The sequence below is a fragment of the Callithrix jacchus genome, chromosome 5 (genome assembly GCF_049354715.1).
Source record: "Callithrix jacchus isolate 240 chromosome 5, calJac240_pri, whole genome shotgun sequence".
NCBI lineage: Eukaryota > Metazoa > Chordata > Mammalia > Primates > Cebidae > Callithrix > Callithrix jacchus.
The window spans coordinates 49,395,681-49,414,630 of record NC_133506.1 but is presented as its reverse complement, the minus strand read 5'-3'; the positions used below and the strand labels follow the sequence as shown (position 1 = coordinate 49,414,630).

General features: G+C 39.3%; 1 protein-coding gene across 18 annotated transcripts in view; it reads left to right on the top strand.

Moving 5' to 3' along the window:
- Nucleotides 1-18,950, top strand: part of BCAS1 (brain enriched myelin associated protein 1) — a 123,587-nt gene that overhangs the window by 77,176 nt on the left and 27,461 nt on the right. For 6 of the 18 annotated variants that reach the window (XM_078372008.1, XM_078372005.1, XM_035298972.3 and 3 more), the window contains exon 7: nt 8,563-8,775. In XM_078372008.1, the coding sequence (XP_078228134.1) occupies nt 8,563-8,775 (213 nt within the window). Of the gene's footprint in view, nt 1-1,160; nt 1,296-8,562; nt 8,776-18,906; nt 18,949-18,950 lie in introns of all 18 variants that reach the window. The other 12 variants (XM_008996145.4, XM_035298968.3, XM_078372009.1 and 9 more) reach the window with 3 other exon arrangements.

The following is an 18,950-nucleotide window of genomic DNA, read 5'->3' as shown; positions in this document are numbered from 1 at the left end:
GGTCACTAGCGTCAAGTTCAGTGAATGGTTGGGACAAAATGTATTTCTTTTAGTTCTATGTCTTGCATTGTTTGAAGCCACATGGTGTAAAAGGCTATAAACAGTGGGGTGTGGGAATGTGTTGTGTGGCTTCCCAAGTGACCTGATGCACTCATTCTCTTTAGCTAGTCATGCACCAAGACTACTCCCTGACCCAAAATGTGGTCAAAGCTGAACGGACCTAGCTGATAAAATCTCACCATCCTGCCTAGGAACCCATGAGGTCACCATTAGTGGAAGTGGGCCTCAAAAGAGAGTTTTGTGAATGTAGGTTGTCCATGACACCACCAACAGATGTGTTTTCTAAAACCTGGTTCTCATATGTTGCAATTTTGACATCTTTTCTACAGAAGTTCTTGGATTAATCTTTTGAAGTCTGTATTGTTTTCAGCCCACTACCTTCCCTATGCAAAATGCCCTGACATTTGTAACTTGAGTTGACAATCTTGAACGGTTGTAGCCAGGCTATTTTGGTTTCAATCTCCCTCTGCTTTGGCTCAGTGGATTGATTGACACTACACATTTCCTTTGCATGGGGGATCTACCCATTCAGAAGTGATTTTGCAGGTGGTACTGCTTCCATAAAGTTTCTAATAGTGAATCCGATTTGAGACTAAAAGCCATTCAGCATCAGTATTTGCTTTGAGTCCAGGATGAAAAATAAACATTTTGTCTGCAGGCATTTCTTCCTTTACCATGTATCAATAGCATTTAGATATCTAAAACTATCAAGTAGAGACTGCATTACCTTTTATTTGTGTTTTTTATTTTTCACTTGGATATTTTAAGTCACACAGGAAGAGCTTCAATGTCCTGTTATTTGTCTTCAGCAAATGGAGATAAGGAGTTTTTTGTTTTGTTTTGTTCTGTCTGGCTTTGACGTGTGTTCATCTGGGTCATTTAAATAGGTCACTATTGAAAATCCTGGTGTATCTAAAATTACTGTGAATATGGGAGTTTAAAAAAGATAAACATTTACATGGTGTTTTGTGGTTAGGAAAGGGGACAATATACCAACAGTTAATTGTCACACTGTATTAACAAACTTTAAAACAACAGAAAAGAAAGAGATTTTTGTTCAAAAACTAAGATCTGAGGTTGTGACTGCTGTTGCCCCGAAGGCATCGAAAGCAGAAAGTGTCTGTGATGGACAAGCTGGTCAGAAGACATCTGAGATCCAGGCTAGAGGCTCCAAGAAAAAGCACCTGCATAGCCCGAGGCTAGGACTTGCCTTCAGAAAATTCTTTAAGCATAAGGTCTGTATCTTGTTAAAGGAGGAGGAAAAGCAAGAACTCTGGTCTTCACAAGACATGTGCCATCCGGAGCCCACCCGGCTCTTCTCCGGTGAAAACAGAGCCTTGGGTGGTAGGGATCATTATAAGAGAATTAAAGATGATATGAATCAAACTTCAGTGATCGTTTTTAAGTCTCCATAATCATAAAAATTTCAAGTGGGTGTCTTCCTAGTGTGGACCAGGGTTCTGAAACTATTCTTCTAACCCAGTATTTCCCAAATGTTAACCACCTGTACACCACCTTCACCCCATTTTTGTTAGATGTACTATTATTTACTTGACATTTTTACATTGAAATTGACCTATTTTCTATTTAAAAGAAACTTTATATCATATATAGAAAATCAGAATAATTTTTCATAAGAGGAAGATAACCATTACATGTCTTTTTAATTTGGGAAGCTCTTTCTAGCTTTATTAAAAGGTGATTAATTGGCCAGTGGTAGAAAAATGTTAAAGACATACCATCACCAGACTTAGACTTTCTCCAGAATGTTAGTAGAAGGATTAAATGAGAGTTGGGAAAGGAAAAATATTTTCACTATTTGAATACTATCTAATATCATATTTCTGCACAATCTATAATCTTCGCTGATCCACCAGTGGTATGCTTCCTACATTTTGGGAAATACTCTTCTAACCTCAAGTAACAATTTTATCTTTCTGTGGTCTGTTTCATCTATTGCCGATATTAACTAAGCTTACACTGAACCCAAATAGAAGTCCAGGCAGAAAAAAACAATGAATGAAGGCAGAGCACATTTTATCTCCATGTCCTTGGGAAGCTAGGATAACACTGAAGTCAGTTGGGGAAGTGTTACTCTTTCAATGTCTAACAAGATGCCAGTGTTTGTCTGAAACCATCAATTGAAGGGATCCCTGAATTGGGTGAGCAGGCTTGAAAATTTGTTTTAAATATCAGCCATTTCCACCAAGTCGAATGCCTGTATTAAAACACTTCCTAGCTGGATGTTACAGTCCCGGGATTGTATATGCAAATAATCACTCCATAGAAAGTTCTCATAGCTGGATCTGTATTTGCATAAACAGACTATGTTATGAAGCCACCCTTCAATTTCCATACAGTATTATCTTGTTCTGCAAAGAGAAAAGAATGGGAGTGATAAATATTGCAGTGGGGGAAGGGAAATTAAAATGTGCTCTAACATCATATGGAAAATGACTTAGTAACTGCTGGTGAAATGTGTCATAGATCTCATATGAAAGAATCTAGTTTAACTCTCACTTGGAGCTTTTGTAAGTAAGGGGTCTTGAAAGTTTAAGAAGTGTATGACTTTTCCCCAGATCTGCATTTCATTATGACAATTTACTTCATGCACTACAAAATTTTACGTCTTCAGTATCTCTTCCCACCCGTAAAGGGGACCACCCAAATTCAATGTTATCATTCCTAGGACTTCCCAAAACCATTGGCCTCCCATCTTGTCACCGAGGTAGATGGGAAAAGATAGGATTCTGGAATAGTGGGAAGATGTACAGGGAAGAGCCTTCTGGGATTCTGTGACACAGACATAGGATTCAGGGTTTTGCCCTGAGTTGCATTCAGTGTATTTTTTGTTTTGTAAGTGTAAATCAAAGTAAGGGACACCTCCCAAATATTCTGAATTCTTATTTATGTAGAAGTTTGTTAGAGCTCATTGGCTTTTACCTCTACACCTAAGATCGTTTATTTCTTTTTCTCTTTTGATTATTTCCATTGTCTATAAAGATAGGAAAATAAGGCCTTTAAATAACCAGCCAGATCCTATCAGTGACTTTATCATGATTTTAGGAGCTGTGATACTCTCCAATTCCCCATAGATTTGTCACCTGGATCAGAAAACAGGAAATTCAAGCAAAGTTAAGGAAAAAACCATTTTGCTATTGAAAAAAAAAAAGTTACCAATTCTGGTTAATCCTGGGGGTTTAATTCTCTACATCTGTATGATCCTTTTTATAAAAAGAATTTTCTTGGTTCAAAAAAGTGGGGAAGTCTGGAATTAGTAAATGAAATACATTTAGTGTCGGCTTTTGCTGAACTGGAACCATTTTTCTTGGCCTAATGGCATGTGAAGTCTCAGAATCAAACTTTTTCATGTGGCCACCACTGTTTGGTGACAACTTTAGATACAAGGCAGAACATGACTTTAGAATGCGTGTGCCATGCCCCATAATGCTCCCCTCCTTTCTCAGGTTTTCCCTAGGCCCACCCTTTCTGTAAGGCAGCTGAAGTATTAGCAACCAGCATACATGATTCATAAGCTCTATCATACATTCATTATTTTTGGTTCTTGGTATAGTGTTTACATCTTACTAACATCTCTCTATGTGAAAACAGGATGAAAATTTATTAAGAAGGTAAGGTCATTTGACATACAATCTCCAAATTGAATCCACTAGAATATCATGGGTAGGGCCACCCGGTAAAATAAAGAGGACTCAGTTAAATTCAAATTTTTTATAAACAAGAAATAACTCTTGAATTTAAATATAAGTATGTCCCATGCAATATTTGGAACATACTTATGCTAGAAAATTATTATTTGTTGATCTGAAATTAATATTTAATAAAGCATCCTATATTCTTAGTCTCATTTGCTAAATCTGGCAACCCTATTCATGAGATTGCCTCCAAAAGCACAATTAGAATTTTCATAGTCTCCTCTGTAATACAAACAAAGAATATCCAGTTGGTGAATGCTGGGAGAACTCTATCTGGGAGACTTCTTTGGGAAGGGAGGGGAGTGGTGCTCAGTAATGAAAAGACTAATGATGTTCTGGCCAGTCCTTTGTAGCCCAGTGAGGAAGGAGTGGGTGGCTGGAAACATGGCATGGCAGGGTCTTGCATGGTTGTCTCTCTCTGGTCCCTTTCAGAGACTGTAATTATTAATTGAATGATTGATGTCTATTTTGTGCCAGAAGCCAGGCCTGAGGGAAATTAAGGAGGTAATCATGACCAAGACTCTCTTAGCCTTGTGATATGATGACCAAGACTCTAGCAAGAGAGATGCAGATTCAGGACAACTACACAGCTATGTTACAATTATATTGTTACTGTAACGGTAGTAGGGTCTTGCCCTCGTAATATTGCTTTTCAAAGGTTTCTGGATATCTTCCCAATGCAAAGAGGAAAAAAAAAAATTGGCCATTTCCCCATGAAACTGATCATTATAGATGTGTTTCCCAATTTTTATCTCAGTATTAGCTCCCACTATGATGCTTTTTTTCACTATTTTTTGCCCTAATTACTCTTCCCTCCACGAAATTTTAACATAAAAAGTATTCTGTATACCTGTTAATGCACTGTGATTCTTTAGGGGAGCCACAGACCATGTTAGTATCTAATTTGGCATAACCCTTCTTCCAAGATCAAAGACAATATTATGTCTTGCTATATATTGCCCTTGTTGAGAATGGTGGTATAGACATTTCCATCACTGATGGGTGGAATAACCCAGGCAGCAAAAAACCTTGACTCACTGGAAACAGTATAGTACAGTCACTATTAATGCTTGGGTTTGGGGATCAGACTCCCCAGATTCAACTGTCAGCTCTGCCCCCCCATTCATGCAACCGTAGGCAAGTTACTTAACAACCAAGCAACTAGATTTCTCTGTCTGCGAAATTAACATAAAAATTAGTGTCTTCTTATAGTACCATTGGGATATTATAGTTAAAATTAGTTTATTGGATATTTCAAGATAGCTAGAAGAGAAGAATTGTAAATTCCCACCACAAAGAAAAGATAAAAGTTTGAGGTGATGGAAATTCCAGTTACCCTGGTTTAATTGGTTTAATCATTACATGTGGTATGCAGATATCAAAATGTCACATGTACCCCCAAAAAAATATGTACAACTATGAGCTATCAATTTTACAATGGAAAAGAAAAATAGTTTCTTCCTCGTAGGACTTTTGTCAGGACATTCAGGTGCTTAAAACAGTGTCTGTCAGTGATAGCTTTTATTCTTGTCATCAAATCAAAATTTAAAGTTGGAAATTATCTCTTCAAGATGCAACAATGGTCCAGGGAGACTAAGCAGAGAGAGAGAAGGTGGTGGCTGAGTGATGAAAATGGCCAAATATGTAATGCATTAGGTAAACTGGAGTTGTCCCAGGGAAATTCTAGTACTCCGGGACTTGGGGGACTTGTTTTTCATAACCTCTACATGACTCTGGGTAAGTGAGCTAAATGCACATCAAAGGGAACCCTTGAGCCAAAAAAATAACTCAGCATTTAGAAAGCATACAAAGCAAGCCACAGAAGTTACACCAAAATAGCATGGGGCCATGAAGCCTCCCTTCTAATGACTGGCAGGATTGATGATTGGCTAAAGCAAACCAGAGTCCTTTCTTAGAGATGGGGATGAGATCAGCCCCAACCCCCCAGATGCTTGGTCTAAAATGAACCACTGGGCAAATGGGGATTCTCCCAGGAAAGCAGAAGGAAACGATGTTGTTGGAGAAGTAGCCACGCTTGACCACTTTTTTCACTTGCCAAAGGACCTTAGGGCAGCTGTTCCCTGTGCGTGGAAAACTCTCTTCTTCCCTTCCCTGGTTAAGTTTCAGTCACTCTTCAGATCAAAGCACAGCCATCTTTTTCTCAGTAAAGCCTCCCCTGATTGTCATGAGGGGATCAAACTCCTTGATTTAGCTTTTTGTGGGGTTGAGAGGAATAGCCTCAAATCCCCTCCCCACTCACTAGCACTTACTACAGTTGAAATTTTACATTTGTTTGTGGCATTGTTTACTGTCATCCTCTCCCTGAGGACGTGTAATCCCAGCATTCAGTATGTACCACAGCTCATAGAAGACACTCAAGGTGGCTTTTAAATGAATTAATGAATAATACTTTCTCTTATTTTTTGAAAAAGAAAGCAAGCCACTTAGCATGTGTGCGTTAGTGGGAGGAGTACTTATCCTTTAACCAGCCCCCTTTAATTTAATTACTGTTTAGAGCTAAAATAGCACCAGGTGCTGAAGACTATTTGGGACATTTGTAATGCAGAATTTTATGAGCTCAGCCATTTTGACTTCACTGTCTATAAAATGCAAAGGTGATTTTAAATTCCAGCACTTTGCCATTTTGTATACTTTTAAATGGACCTGGAGTTATTCCAGTATCAACTATCGCAAAATTCATTTCCTGACATTAGTTCTTTATCTTGATTTGAACTTAGAATCTGCTCAATGAATGACTCCTTCTTAGTATTAAAAAATTCAGTGAAGAAGATCTTGTGTCTAGTATTTAAAAATTCAGTGAAGAAGTTCTTGTGTCTTGCATCAAATAGTAAAATTCATGTTATTTGCAAACATCCTTTGGAGAAGTGATATGCTGCCTGGGAAGAGCTCCAGACAGGAGCCATAAGTTCAGATTTGAGGCCAGGTTGTGCCCTTGTTCAGCATTGGGCAGGTCATTGGCCTCAGTTTCCCCATTAATGAAAACTCATGCATTGGATTAGGTGGGCTTAAGACTCTTTCCAGGATCAAAAAATACTGTCAAACTTTCTGAATTTGTCCATATTCTTTTTTTTTTTTTTTTTTTTTGAGATGCTGTCTTCCTCTGTTGCCCAGGCTGAAGTATAGTGGCACAATCACGTCTCACTGCAGCCTCCTGGGCTCAAGCAATATTCCTGCCTCAGCCTCCAAGTAGCTGGGACCACAGGTGCAAGCCACCATGCCCAGCTAATTTCTTATTATTTATAGAGATAGGGTTTCACCATGTTGCCCGGGCTGGTCTTGAACTCCTGGACTCAAGGAATCCTCCCACGTTGGCCCTCCCAAAGTGCTGGGATGACAAGTGTGATATGCCGTACCTGGCCCATACCACATTTTTATTGCAATATATTTTTTAATTTTAGTTGAAAATTTTAATTTTAAGTTCCCAAAGATATTACATCTTTGGGAACTTAAAGGGATTGAGCTACAAGTATCCAGAGCAAAAAATCATAAATGAAGACATTTAGGATTAAGAGGTTAGGTCAGGCTGGGCACAGTGGCTCACATCTGTAATCCCAGCACTTTGGAAGGCCAGGCGGGCAGATCATGAGGCCAGGAGTTTGAGACTAGCCTGGCCAACATGGTGAAATCCCATCTCTACTAAAAATACAAAAATTAGCCGGGCATGGTGGCACGCACCTGTAATCCCAACTACGTGGGAGGCTAAGGCAGGAGAATTGTTTGAACCCAGGAGGCAGAGGTTGCAGTGAGCCAAGATCATGCCACTGCACTGCAGCTCTGGGTGACAGAGCAAGACTCTGTCTCGGAAAAAAAAAAAAAAGAGGTTAGATCAGATGAATTTGTTAAAATTATGAGTACCAATATTCACTCATGTCAAGATAAATTCTGACTATAATTCTTCCAACTCTTCCTTCATCTCATGACTCAGTGGGTAGCTGAGTATAGAAATTAACACCCCCTTGCTAAAGAAATCAGATGTCCTGGAATTGGTCTTCAGTGCAGCTGTTCAGAGAGACAGAGACAGAAAGGGAGGGAGGAGACATGGACAGAGGGAGAGAAAGACAGAGGGAAGGATGGGGAGGAAAGGAAGAGAGAGGAGGGGAGGAAATAAAGACCAGACAACATTTGAAGACATTTTAATTGTAGGGGCTGCAGCTAAAAGTGAAGAAATAGGGTTTGTGGACGCTCTTCCAATTCCAAACCCTGTCACCGAGTTCCAGCCTAGCTACCTTTTGCTAACTTTGCAGCCTAACTCAGTCATCCCCAAAGTGAAGTGTGGAGAAAATTTTCAGAAGTTCTATATATTTACTTTAACTCTTCTCTAATTTCTAATTTTGATTAGTAAAACAATAAATGCTTATAATATATACATAAATAAGTATGCATGTATTGAAGGTAGAAATTCAAAATGTTTTCACTGATGGGAACTTGATTGAAACCATTTGGAGACCAGTGGCCTATGTAAGAACTTTGTAGTCTAACAGCAAAGGGCCTCTTACCTTCACCTTGATTCCTAATAAGTTACTTACATAAACGTAATTAATAATCTGTCTATGTTAATTCTTTGAAAGAAAAATATCTTGACTTTTTCTGAGATTTTAATACAAATCCACGTTCACATTGACAATTTTAAAAATACAGAAAAATGTAAAGAAGAAAAGTAACATTATATATGGCCTCATTCCATGTTTATTCAAAAGAGATCTTCCATTTTTAAAATTTTGAGACCATTTTAAATGCTTTCCCCTTTATTTTTTTAACTCTTTAGGGTGCTGAAAAGTCACCCACCACTTCAGCTGACCTGAAGTCAGACAAAGCCAGCTTTACATCCCAGGAGACCCAAGGGGCTGCCAAGAATTCCAAAGGCTGCAACCCATCAGGGCACACGCAGTCCGTGACAACCCCTGAAACTGTGAAGGAGAGCACCAAGGAGAAATCAGGTCCCACTTCTCTGCCTCTGAGCAAACTGTTTTGGAAAAAGGTAAGTCTGATTTTCAAGCTTTAGAGAGTTGCCAGGGCAGGGATGACTTGAGAAATTATTTCTATTGGTCCAACTCTTGTACTCAACAATGTAGTATGGAAGGTGTTTTTACTTCTTCAAAATGACTCGACTTGCCATTGAGTTGAAGCCTTCTTGTGTGTTCCTGGGAAGAATGAAATGCCTGCCATGTTATAAGCATGTGTTTCGTGGGGAAGAAAAGGAAATGAACAAGTAGAATTCTTCATTCTTTGAATGACTTCATTTCGTGACAGAGGCTTGTGGTATTTCATGATTTCATTTTCCTTCTGAAATGGTTTATGACCCTGGCTTCTTCCTGACTGCTTTGAGCACTGTTACCCTGGCAAGACAAACCACCTATGGGCTCTCTGTCTTCACTCCTCTGCAGCCAGACAGAATCATTCATTATGAGCCACCAGGTCTCCACTCTCCTTTTAGAAACCTAGGGTGTCCATCAGTTCACCAGTGGGGTAAGCACACACTGTGCTCTTTGATGGGAAAAGTCAAATCACTGTCTGATCTTGTTCCCATCTGAGGTATGAGTGGTGCAAGGACGGGGTGTGGGGCTGTGTTATTTGAAATCTATTCCTTCATTATCGTTGCTGAGCAAGCCCCAGCTGCTACACATGTGCAGAGGTTTTATCTGTTTTAAATTAGGCCAAAAGATGAGCAAGAAGTTGGAGATGAGGGGGTGGGTGTAATTCATAGAGCTGGAAAAATCTAACTTCATAATTTCATCAAAACATCTATTGCACTTGGCACACCACACAAAGCAGATGATGAATGCAGATGTCACTGTGGTGTCGGCTTTACTCTCTCGTCCAGAATCCAGCTGGATGCAGGGCCTCTTCCTGTTTGCTTCCTGTTATATGGAAATCTTTTTTCTAGGTTCTTCCCAGAACACAGTCTTCAATATTTCATAGAAACTCTGGATGATGTCAGTTGACACATTCTGTCGTAATCCTTTTTCTTCATCACCCACCATTACTTATCTTAAAATATCTTTTACCAGCAATATAATAGAAGAAACAATTTCCAAGTGAGTTACATGTATGTATTGGAGACAAGCGAGAAGACTTAAGTGGCCCATATCTGAATAATTTTAGTTAAATGATTATCATATATTCATATGCATATTCAAGTTGTCTTAGGAAAAATAGAGCTGGCACATTAAATTTGAGATTAATGTATATTTTGCTGAAGGTGAAAGTAAGCGTATTTTGTCTAAAAAGGAATCTAATGAAAAAGATGGTGTTTACATCAATAATGGTTCTGATAGCAGATAAATGGTAAATTTGGGTCCTTCAAGAAGCAGACACTGAGACAGAATGGACGTGCAAGAGATTTATTGGAGGAAGATGTCTGTGAAGGAGGAGGAGGAGTGGCATGGCTGGGTAGAGAGAGCCTTCAGACTACAGAGAAGTCTGACCATCTGGGAAGAAAGAACAAGAAGGAAGGAGGAGTGTGTGGGGAAAACCTCAAACTGAGGGTGGTGCTAAAAAAGTCCTGACCAAGCCAATGGAGAATCGTAGAACACCGATTGCCCATTCTGGGAGGCCCGTGCTAGACAGGAATGAATGGCCCAGGACTCCTGTCATTCCCAGTTGGTAGAAGCCTCCAGGGAGAGGAGTGGAAGCTAACGTCATAACAGGTGGGGCTGTCTTTCTTGCAGGAATCTGAGCAGCACACTTCCATGGCTGCTACAGACGATGCAATATGGCAAAAACCATATAGGTGGTGTGCCTATATGGTTGAAGTTTGAGGAACACTGATGGAAGTGGCTGAAGTTTGAGGAACACTGATGGAAGTGGCTGAAGTTTGAGGAACACTGATGGAAGTGGCTGAAGTTTGAGGAACACTGATGGAAGTGGCTGAAGTTTGAGGAACACTGATGGAAGTGGCTGAAGTTTGTGGAACACTGTTGGAAGAGCTGAATGTTTCGAATCAGACAGATCTGACTTTGCGTCTCAGTTCGTCTCTATGAGCTTTTGTTTCCTCACTTGTAAGATGCAAATGATCATAGTACCTATTCCGTACAAATGAAGTAAGGATTCAGTGAAGTGATGCCAGTAAAACCTCCAACACCAGACCTTGTACAAAAGGGCTGACTGAACAATCTCTGTCACCTCTCATCTATTTCCTCTGTGCTCAGAAGGGTTGAAGAACTAACTGTGCCGACTACGTTATCTTTCTGCACTGTCCAGTTTGTGAAGGCTGCTAAACTATTGCCTCAAGGGTTTATTTAATGTTTGGAATCTCCAAGAGATACAGTGGTTCTTCTTTGAAGTTCAAGCTATTCCGTTGAAAAACAAAGTCAGGACAACTTGACATTCATCTCCCTAATGATAGAATTTCAGTTATTTCAGTGTCACTGTCTTTTGGGCCACTATTTAGCTTTATTTATTTAGTAGATCATTAAAAATATGAAGTTAAAAGAATTCAAAAACCAGATGCCCTGTGTCTCTCCTTCTCGAACCCAATCAGAAGAGACGGCTCTACAGGGAAGTTTTACTTATTCAACAATATTTTAGTTACTTTCTTTGTGCTAAGCTGTTTTGTGCTAAATATTAGGCATTGAAAAAGTAGCAGTAAACAAATGTCTGCCCTTTCCTAGCTTATATTCTTGTAAGGAAGTTTATATTCTAGTAGAAAACAAAATGAGGACCTTCGTTTTCTTTTCTTTAAATTACAAAGACTGTGATTATAAAATCACCCTTGTAAAATTTTGAAGAGTTTTGAAAAATACAAAGGGAAATTATAGGAAATTCTCATATTTTCTTGTATTTTCACTGACGACTAACCCTAACCTCTCTTCCTTCTCTCTCTTTTAGTTGAAAAGCTTTCAAACAATCAATTTTAAAGTTTAGAAGCCTGTGGTTATGGGCAGCAGAAATGAATTTTTCCCAGAACAGGCTATGGATATGAAATATAAGTGGTTTTGATTATAGTCTTTATTACTAGAGTAGTTCGTATTATAAAATAAAAAAACACCTGTAAGGAAACTAATTTCAAATTTTGTTGTACTTCCAAAAATGTGCTTAAAATGCAGTTAACTAGAGTAAATATGCTCTTTATTGTTCTAGGTAAATTGGGTTACCACTTGCTCTGTGACCTTACATAAATTATTTACATTATTTGAGCTTCTTTTTCCTCATTTGTTGAATGAGAGGGTTGGGATACACAATCTTGATAATTCTTGTGTGTGGCGAGGCTTACATAGCAGAATCAGAAAGGTTGAGCTCTATCCCTGGGCAAATTGCTTGACCACTCAAAGACCACCCTCCTTTCTTATCTGTAAAATAAGGACTGTGTTTTTCTCACAGTGTTGTTATAAGAAACCAATAATTGTACATATAAAGCACCTAATATATAATATGTGTTCAGTGAATGACATCATCATTTCTTCAAGTATGAACAACCAGTGGTCATGACTGAACACCCACCCACATGTGGCTTCTGGTGTCAACACCACCCTAAATACAAAACAAGTATAAAACTCATTTGCTGAGTGGGTGCATTGGCTCATGTCTGTAATCCCAGCACTTTGGGGGGCTGATGTGGGTGGATTACCTAAGGTGAGGAGTTCAGGATCAGCCCAACCAACATGGTGAAACCCATCTCTACTAAAAATACAAAATTAGCTGGGTGTGGTGGCGCATGCCTATAATCCCAGTTACTTGGGAGGCTGAGGCAGGAGAATTTATTGAACCCAGGAGGCGGAGGCTGCAGTCAGCCAAGATCACACCATTGCACTCCAGCCTCAGCAAAAAGAGAGAAACTCTGTCTAAAAAAAAAACTCTTGCTATCATCAAAAGCGTTGAAATCCATTTGGAGGAACATGATATATATACATACACACACACACATCCATATGTATTTGTAATTAATAATTGATATATCTGGAATATCTTCAAAGCAGCCCCTTTTCTGCTTTCCTTTGGGGGAGACAAAGACTGGGGTGGGAAAAGAATGTGAGCTCTGAAGCCACAGAGACATTATCAAATCTCAGTTCTGACAGTTACTGGCTGCTTGAATCTTAGTGGAGCACTTAAACGCTCGAGCCTCAGTTTCTTCGGTTATAAAATTGGCCAATGACATCTATCTTTCATGTTCATTGGGAGGACTGAATAAAAAAAAGAAAGAAAAGAATGCCAAATGAGTGATATCCAGTGAGTTGTAACCCCATTCTAAAACAATGAAATTTGAAATTTAGTGTTACTCTGGAGTACAGGTAACAAATGCTATGGGTGTTTAGAAGAGGGAGCAATCAGTGTATGTCAAAATAGACTTAAGAACTTAAAAAAAATTATCTAAATCATTTGGGTGATTTGTTTCAAATACAGATTTTTAACACCTTCCCATGGGGATTCTGGTTAAGAAAGTCTGGGCATATGTCTGGACAATTATGGAAGCACTTGAAAGATGGGCTGACCAATCTGGGCTTAATAGAAAATGTCTGAGGGCTACTGTGAAATTAATGAGCTCAGAAGAGCTGTCACATGATCCAAATGATGGTTATGGAAGACCCACTGGGAACAGGGCAAATGCAGGCTTAAGTGTTACCATATGAAATTCTTTTAAAGAAACTTTAAGAATTGAATTTGCTCTTTAAAGGAAACTCTGTTATTCTAGTTTCTATGGATATATTATCTGCTGTTTAGCTCCCTATTCTTAGCAATTTAAATGTCCAAACAGGATCCTGTAGATTTTAAACTAGATTTTTATTATCATTGTTAATGAGGCTGGACTATTTTTAGTTTCACCAGATAGTAGCCAGATGTCTGGTTCATTCCAAAAGACCAAGCATGATTCTGCTTTTAGGATTTGAAGGAGAATCACACTCTGTATGTTTTCTAGTGGTCCTGGGAAGCTTAAGGACCTGATAAACCCCTCTCAGTCTGCAGAGATTGAACCACACTTTCTCTCTCTCTCTCTCTCTGTGTCTTTCTTTCTTTCTTTCTTTTTTTCTTCCTTCCTTTCTTCCTTTCTTTCTTTCCTTCTTTCTTTTTCTTTCTCTCTTTCTTTCTTTCCTTCTTCCTTTCTTTCTTTTTCTTTCTTTCCTTCCTTCCTTCCTTCTTTCTTTCTTTCTTCCTTCCTTTCTTCCTTTCTTTCTTTCCTTCCTTCCTTTCTTTCTTTCTTTTTCTTTTTCTTTTTCTTTCTTTGGAAATGGAGTCTCACTGTGTCCCCCAGGCTGGAGTGCAGTGTGCAACTTGGCTCACTGCAACCTCTGCCTCCTGGATTCAAGCAAGTCTCCTGCCTCAGTCTCCTGAGTAGCTGGGATTACAGGCATGTACCACCATGTCCGGCTAATTTTTTGTATTTTTAGTACAAACAGAGTTTCACTGTGTTAGCCAGGGTGGTCTCAATTTCCTGACCTTGTGATCCGCCACCTCAGCCTCCCAAAATGCTAGGATTCCAGACGTGAGCCACCACGCCCAGTCTGAACTGCACTTTTACATCATTCTGTCCTCTTCTCATTTACACTGAAGTGAGCCACTTTGTCACCAATGCTGTCCAGTTCGTGTCTCTGCAATTCCCTTCCTGAGCTTGTTCCCAGTGTGGAAGAATCAAGTCATTTTTTCTCCTCTTCCGAGATCGCCCACCACAATGTACTCACTGGCAGAAGAAAATGAGTTGAATAATGATACTCCTGGTTCCCTGGTTCATAGACTTCCTGTTAAATAGAGAACGTACAGAAAGAAGGGAGACGTTGCCTTCATTTGTCTTTATGAATGAGCATGCATGCTCAATACAAATAGAAGTTAAATGTGAGATCCAGGCTTTGCTCAAAGAACTGATTCAAAGAGGATGCTATAATGGTCCTGGGAAGCTTAAGGACCTGATAAACCCCTCTCGGTCTGCAGAGGCTGAACCACACTTTCTTTTTTTTTTTTTTTTTTTTTTTTTTTTTGAGATGGTGTCTCACTCTGTCTGCCAGGCTGGAGTGCAGTATGCAATCTTGGCTCACTGCAACCTCTGCCTCCCAGATTCAAGCAATTCAAGCTGACGTTAGTCAGCTTTCAAGGAGAGTAGAGACATACCTCAAGCTGCAAAGGCAGGTGTGGTGTTCAAGTGAGAGCAAAAGTTTAATAGACGTTCCAGTAGAGACCTAGAAATTAAAGAATATTGGTTTCCATTTTGAATACCAGCTTGGAATACAACATAAAGCACTTAACTCACTGCCTGACTATAACAGCCTAAGAGTGGCCCTATAATGTGGGCTGTCATCATCTTTATTAGCATTACTATTTTTTCAGCTGTGTGCAGTTGCATCTACTGCATGCTAATAAGCTGGAGGAATGCAAGCCAACAAAGAATATTTATTAAGGAACAAAACATCCTGTAAGGAGCTGTCTTTGGGGAGGCCTCTGGAATCTGGCCTTGGCCTTGTTTATTCAAAATTTTTATCAGTTAACTTGGACAACAAATGACCAAGTTAAAAGAACATTTATCAAGTTTACAGGCTTGTGGGTTCACTAATGCAGTCCAAAATTAAACAATATGAATCTCAAAATAATGGCACAATGGACTAAAGTTAGTCTGACCTAGAATTTTCGATTTTCAGAGGTCAGCATGCCACTCTGTTATGGTACTTCGGTCATCAAGATTTTAACTGAGACCCACATTGTCCCCTACTCCACTCCAACTTTGGAACCTAATATAACCTATTAGTTAGTAGTGTTAAACGTGTCTGTTTATGAGGGGTTCCACAGCAAACATACATCTGGCCCAAGCAGACTTAAGGACATTTCAAACACAACAGAGAATTCGTCCAGAAAAGTCCTAAATAGGTCTAGCAGACCTAGCCAATGTCACTTTTCCCAGCATTTTTTAAAAATCGCTACAGTTAATTGAAAATATACCATGTGCAGGTACTGTGCTAAGTGCTTTACATGAGCAAAATAAATATCAGCAATTTTCATAGAATGCTGAACATAATGAATTTATGCCCACACACATCCTGTCCAAATAGTTCCAGGAATCCAAGATAGGTGACCATGAATCAGCCTGGGCTGCCATATGTCCCTACTAGGTGGTCACCCCCAAGCCACACCACTGCTACCACCACAGCCACCAAGCAGATGATCCAGGCCAATTTATTCCACTCATCACTACTCTTGGGATTCCCAAGCCCACCAGAGTTCACCTGTCTCTTGCACGGCAGCAGGCAGAAAACTTTCTCCTTCCATGCTGTGCTCAGCTCTGGAAGGAGAATCCCCCTAGAGCTGCCTGGGGTCCAGAGTGACCCCATTTGGTAAGACTCACCATCAGCATCCATATAGCCCTTTTTCTCCCCATTACACACCCAATTCAGGATTAGCTGAGCTGAACTAAGTTGTTCTACCGGCCACCAGCAGCCTACCCAGAACCACTGTTTCTCACAAACCCTGGAGGTTGCTGATTCTGGAGTTCTTATTTCTCCTGGTAAATTCTCTTTAGGTCCAATTCTTGAAACCTTTATTTTTGCTCTACTTCAATACATTCTGGCTTGTAGAAAAGCCTGTAGACAACTGTAGCCTAATTACAGACATGGTTCAAGTTGTTCTTGCCCATCCCCACATACATACCTTCCAGGATCTCCAACTCCCATGTAAATGAGGATCTTCATGTAAGTACCAAGAGGAACTGTATGGGTTTGACTCCAGCAACCAGGCTTCAGTGAGTCACAGCTGTGCTTCAGCCATGATTTTCCCTAAACGGGCTTTATTTTTTCCTTAAAACAACCCTATGATTGGTAGATAGGCTAACAGTGTCAAACTTTGGGTAGGTGAACTGAGATGCAGAGAAGTGTGATTAACTTGCCCAAGACTGCATAGCGGAAACACTAAATTTGTACCTGATTCCACCACGTATGGTGCTCTAGACTTGGGTTCTGAGCAGATTTTCTTTTACATATGTCAAACACTGAAGGGGGATCAGAACCTGACCTCTTCTTATCCATCTTTAAATTCTTATATTAACTGGATTTTTCAACAAATGCTGACAGGAGGCTACACTTGCAGGCCAGTGTGCAGATGTACAAAAATAGTTCCAGATGATTTAGGATAAATAGTTCAAAATGATTTAGGATAACTCTTGGACACAATCTGATGTTGATATGACCTTTACTGTAATGATAAGGCGTTTCTTTTAAAATATATTTACTTAAAAAAGTAAAATACATTTAAGTAAAAAATACTAAGTAAAAATGTATTTAAGTAAAAAGAGTCAGTTTAAAGAAAAACATCAAATAAATAGAACATGGTATGAAAATCACTGAAGTTTGAGAGATGCTCTACTGGATTAGTTCCCAAGATGAGTGCTTTGCTAAGTAGTCTGACTTTAACAATAAAAAATAGCAATTCCTTTTGAAACAGACAATATTTTTAATGCCAGATTTAAAGCATCAGAAAGATGTGGAGGTCTGAATCCATAATGAAGATTTAAAAAAATCTGTTCAGAAGCAGCCCCTCTGTTCCTCACCATCACCTGCATTGGTGATGGAATGTACACCAAGTTCCCAGTTGCTTCTGAAATACAGTGAGCAATGAAATTTCCTCCCCAGCCATGTGGAACTGAGAGTCAATTAAACCTCTTTCCTTTATAAATTACCCAGTCTCAGGTAGTATCTTTATGGCAGTATAAAAACAGACTAATACAGCAACACTATTGCTAATTTCCTCTGAACACACAATTTCCTGATCATCAGAAGCTTCCAGAAATTTGACAATCCCTTTTAGGGACATTTTTTGTGCCCAGAGAAACTTCACTATGGGAAGAAGATAAATAGAAATAAATTATGCAGTATGAAGATCCCATCTAGAGAAATAGTAAGTCTATATGTGAAGAAAGAAGTTCACATACTTATTGAAAACATGTTTCTGATCCTTGAAGTCATCATAGCAGGGGTAAGTTTGCTTTCAGATGTAAAATAAATGCATTAGAACCATTTCCACCACTTTCTAGCTGTTTAACTGGAACAAGTGGCTTCACTTGTCTGTACCTCTTCTTACTCAAATCAGAGCACATATTTTTATCATTGTTATCATTGTTACCATGTGGAGATGCTTTCAGTAAGATGATATATAATGCAAGATGCCTAATGCAGAAGATATATTTGTAAATATCACTTCCTATCTTCCCTTCAACCCGGATGTCTTAAAGAAAAAAAAAATAGGACTTAGTAACAAAATAGGTATAGATAGAGTTCTTAACTTGTAATCCAAGAGGAGAAACACAGAAGGTCTGAATCCTGAAACTATTTGCAAAGTATATTGTTTATGTTCATTTTTCTGGGAGGAGACTCCAGATCTATCAAATGAGTCTCAAAGTGGTCTGTAACATCCACCCCCATCCCTCCAGAAGTTTAAAACCACCAAAGAAAGATGCAAAAATGAACTCCAAAGTTGGCTAACTGATAGAATGATTGTGGCTTTGGTCTTTGAAGGATCAGGATAACTCCTGTCCCACTTAGGGCAGAACTGTATATGCCAGAATTACTTCAGGGAGTAAAATGTGTTTGAATGTGGATGTGTAGGACTGCAGCTCTCTAGCCTTCCACAGAAGTGTTTTAGTCAAGGTGAACTTTGGCCTGAGGAACTTGGCCTAGACTGAGGGCTGATGAAAGCAGCAGCCCCTGCTGCTGACCCCTGTGCTATGGTCAGTTTAGAGCTTGGACCTGCTTATTGTATTACAGAGCCTACTTGTTCAAAAGAACCATCTCTGGAGTTATTAGCAGAATTTTCCTGAGCAGCATCTTTGTTTTTACCTAACCGTGACTCTGCATTGAATGATTAATTGCATTTCTCTCTTTTCTTCAGCTGCTAGAAAATACAAAGCCAAGTACATTGCTTACCTGCAGCAGTTCCTGTTTTCTGCTTGCTCCATTTGTATCCTGGCTGCATCTGTGTTTTAATTTTCTCATTGTTGCATTTAAAAATATATAACAATTTATATATACCGTTTTCATTTTTGTAAGTCTCCTTCAAGGTCTTTTTAGAACAAGGTGTGCATAGGCAATTCAGTGTCACGGAATGCACCACAGGACTGTGAGCCCAACTAACCCTTTGCTTTTATGTAACAATTTTTTTTGGTAACCTTTTAACTCTCACTTTTGTTTTTATCTTCCTTCAGTCAGTTAAAGAGGACACAGTCCCCACAGGTGCAGAGGAGAATGT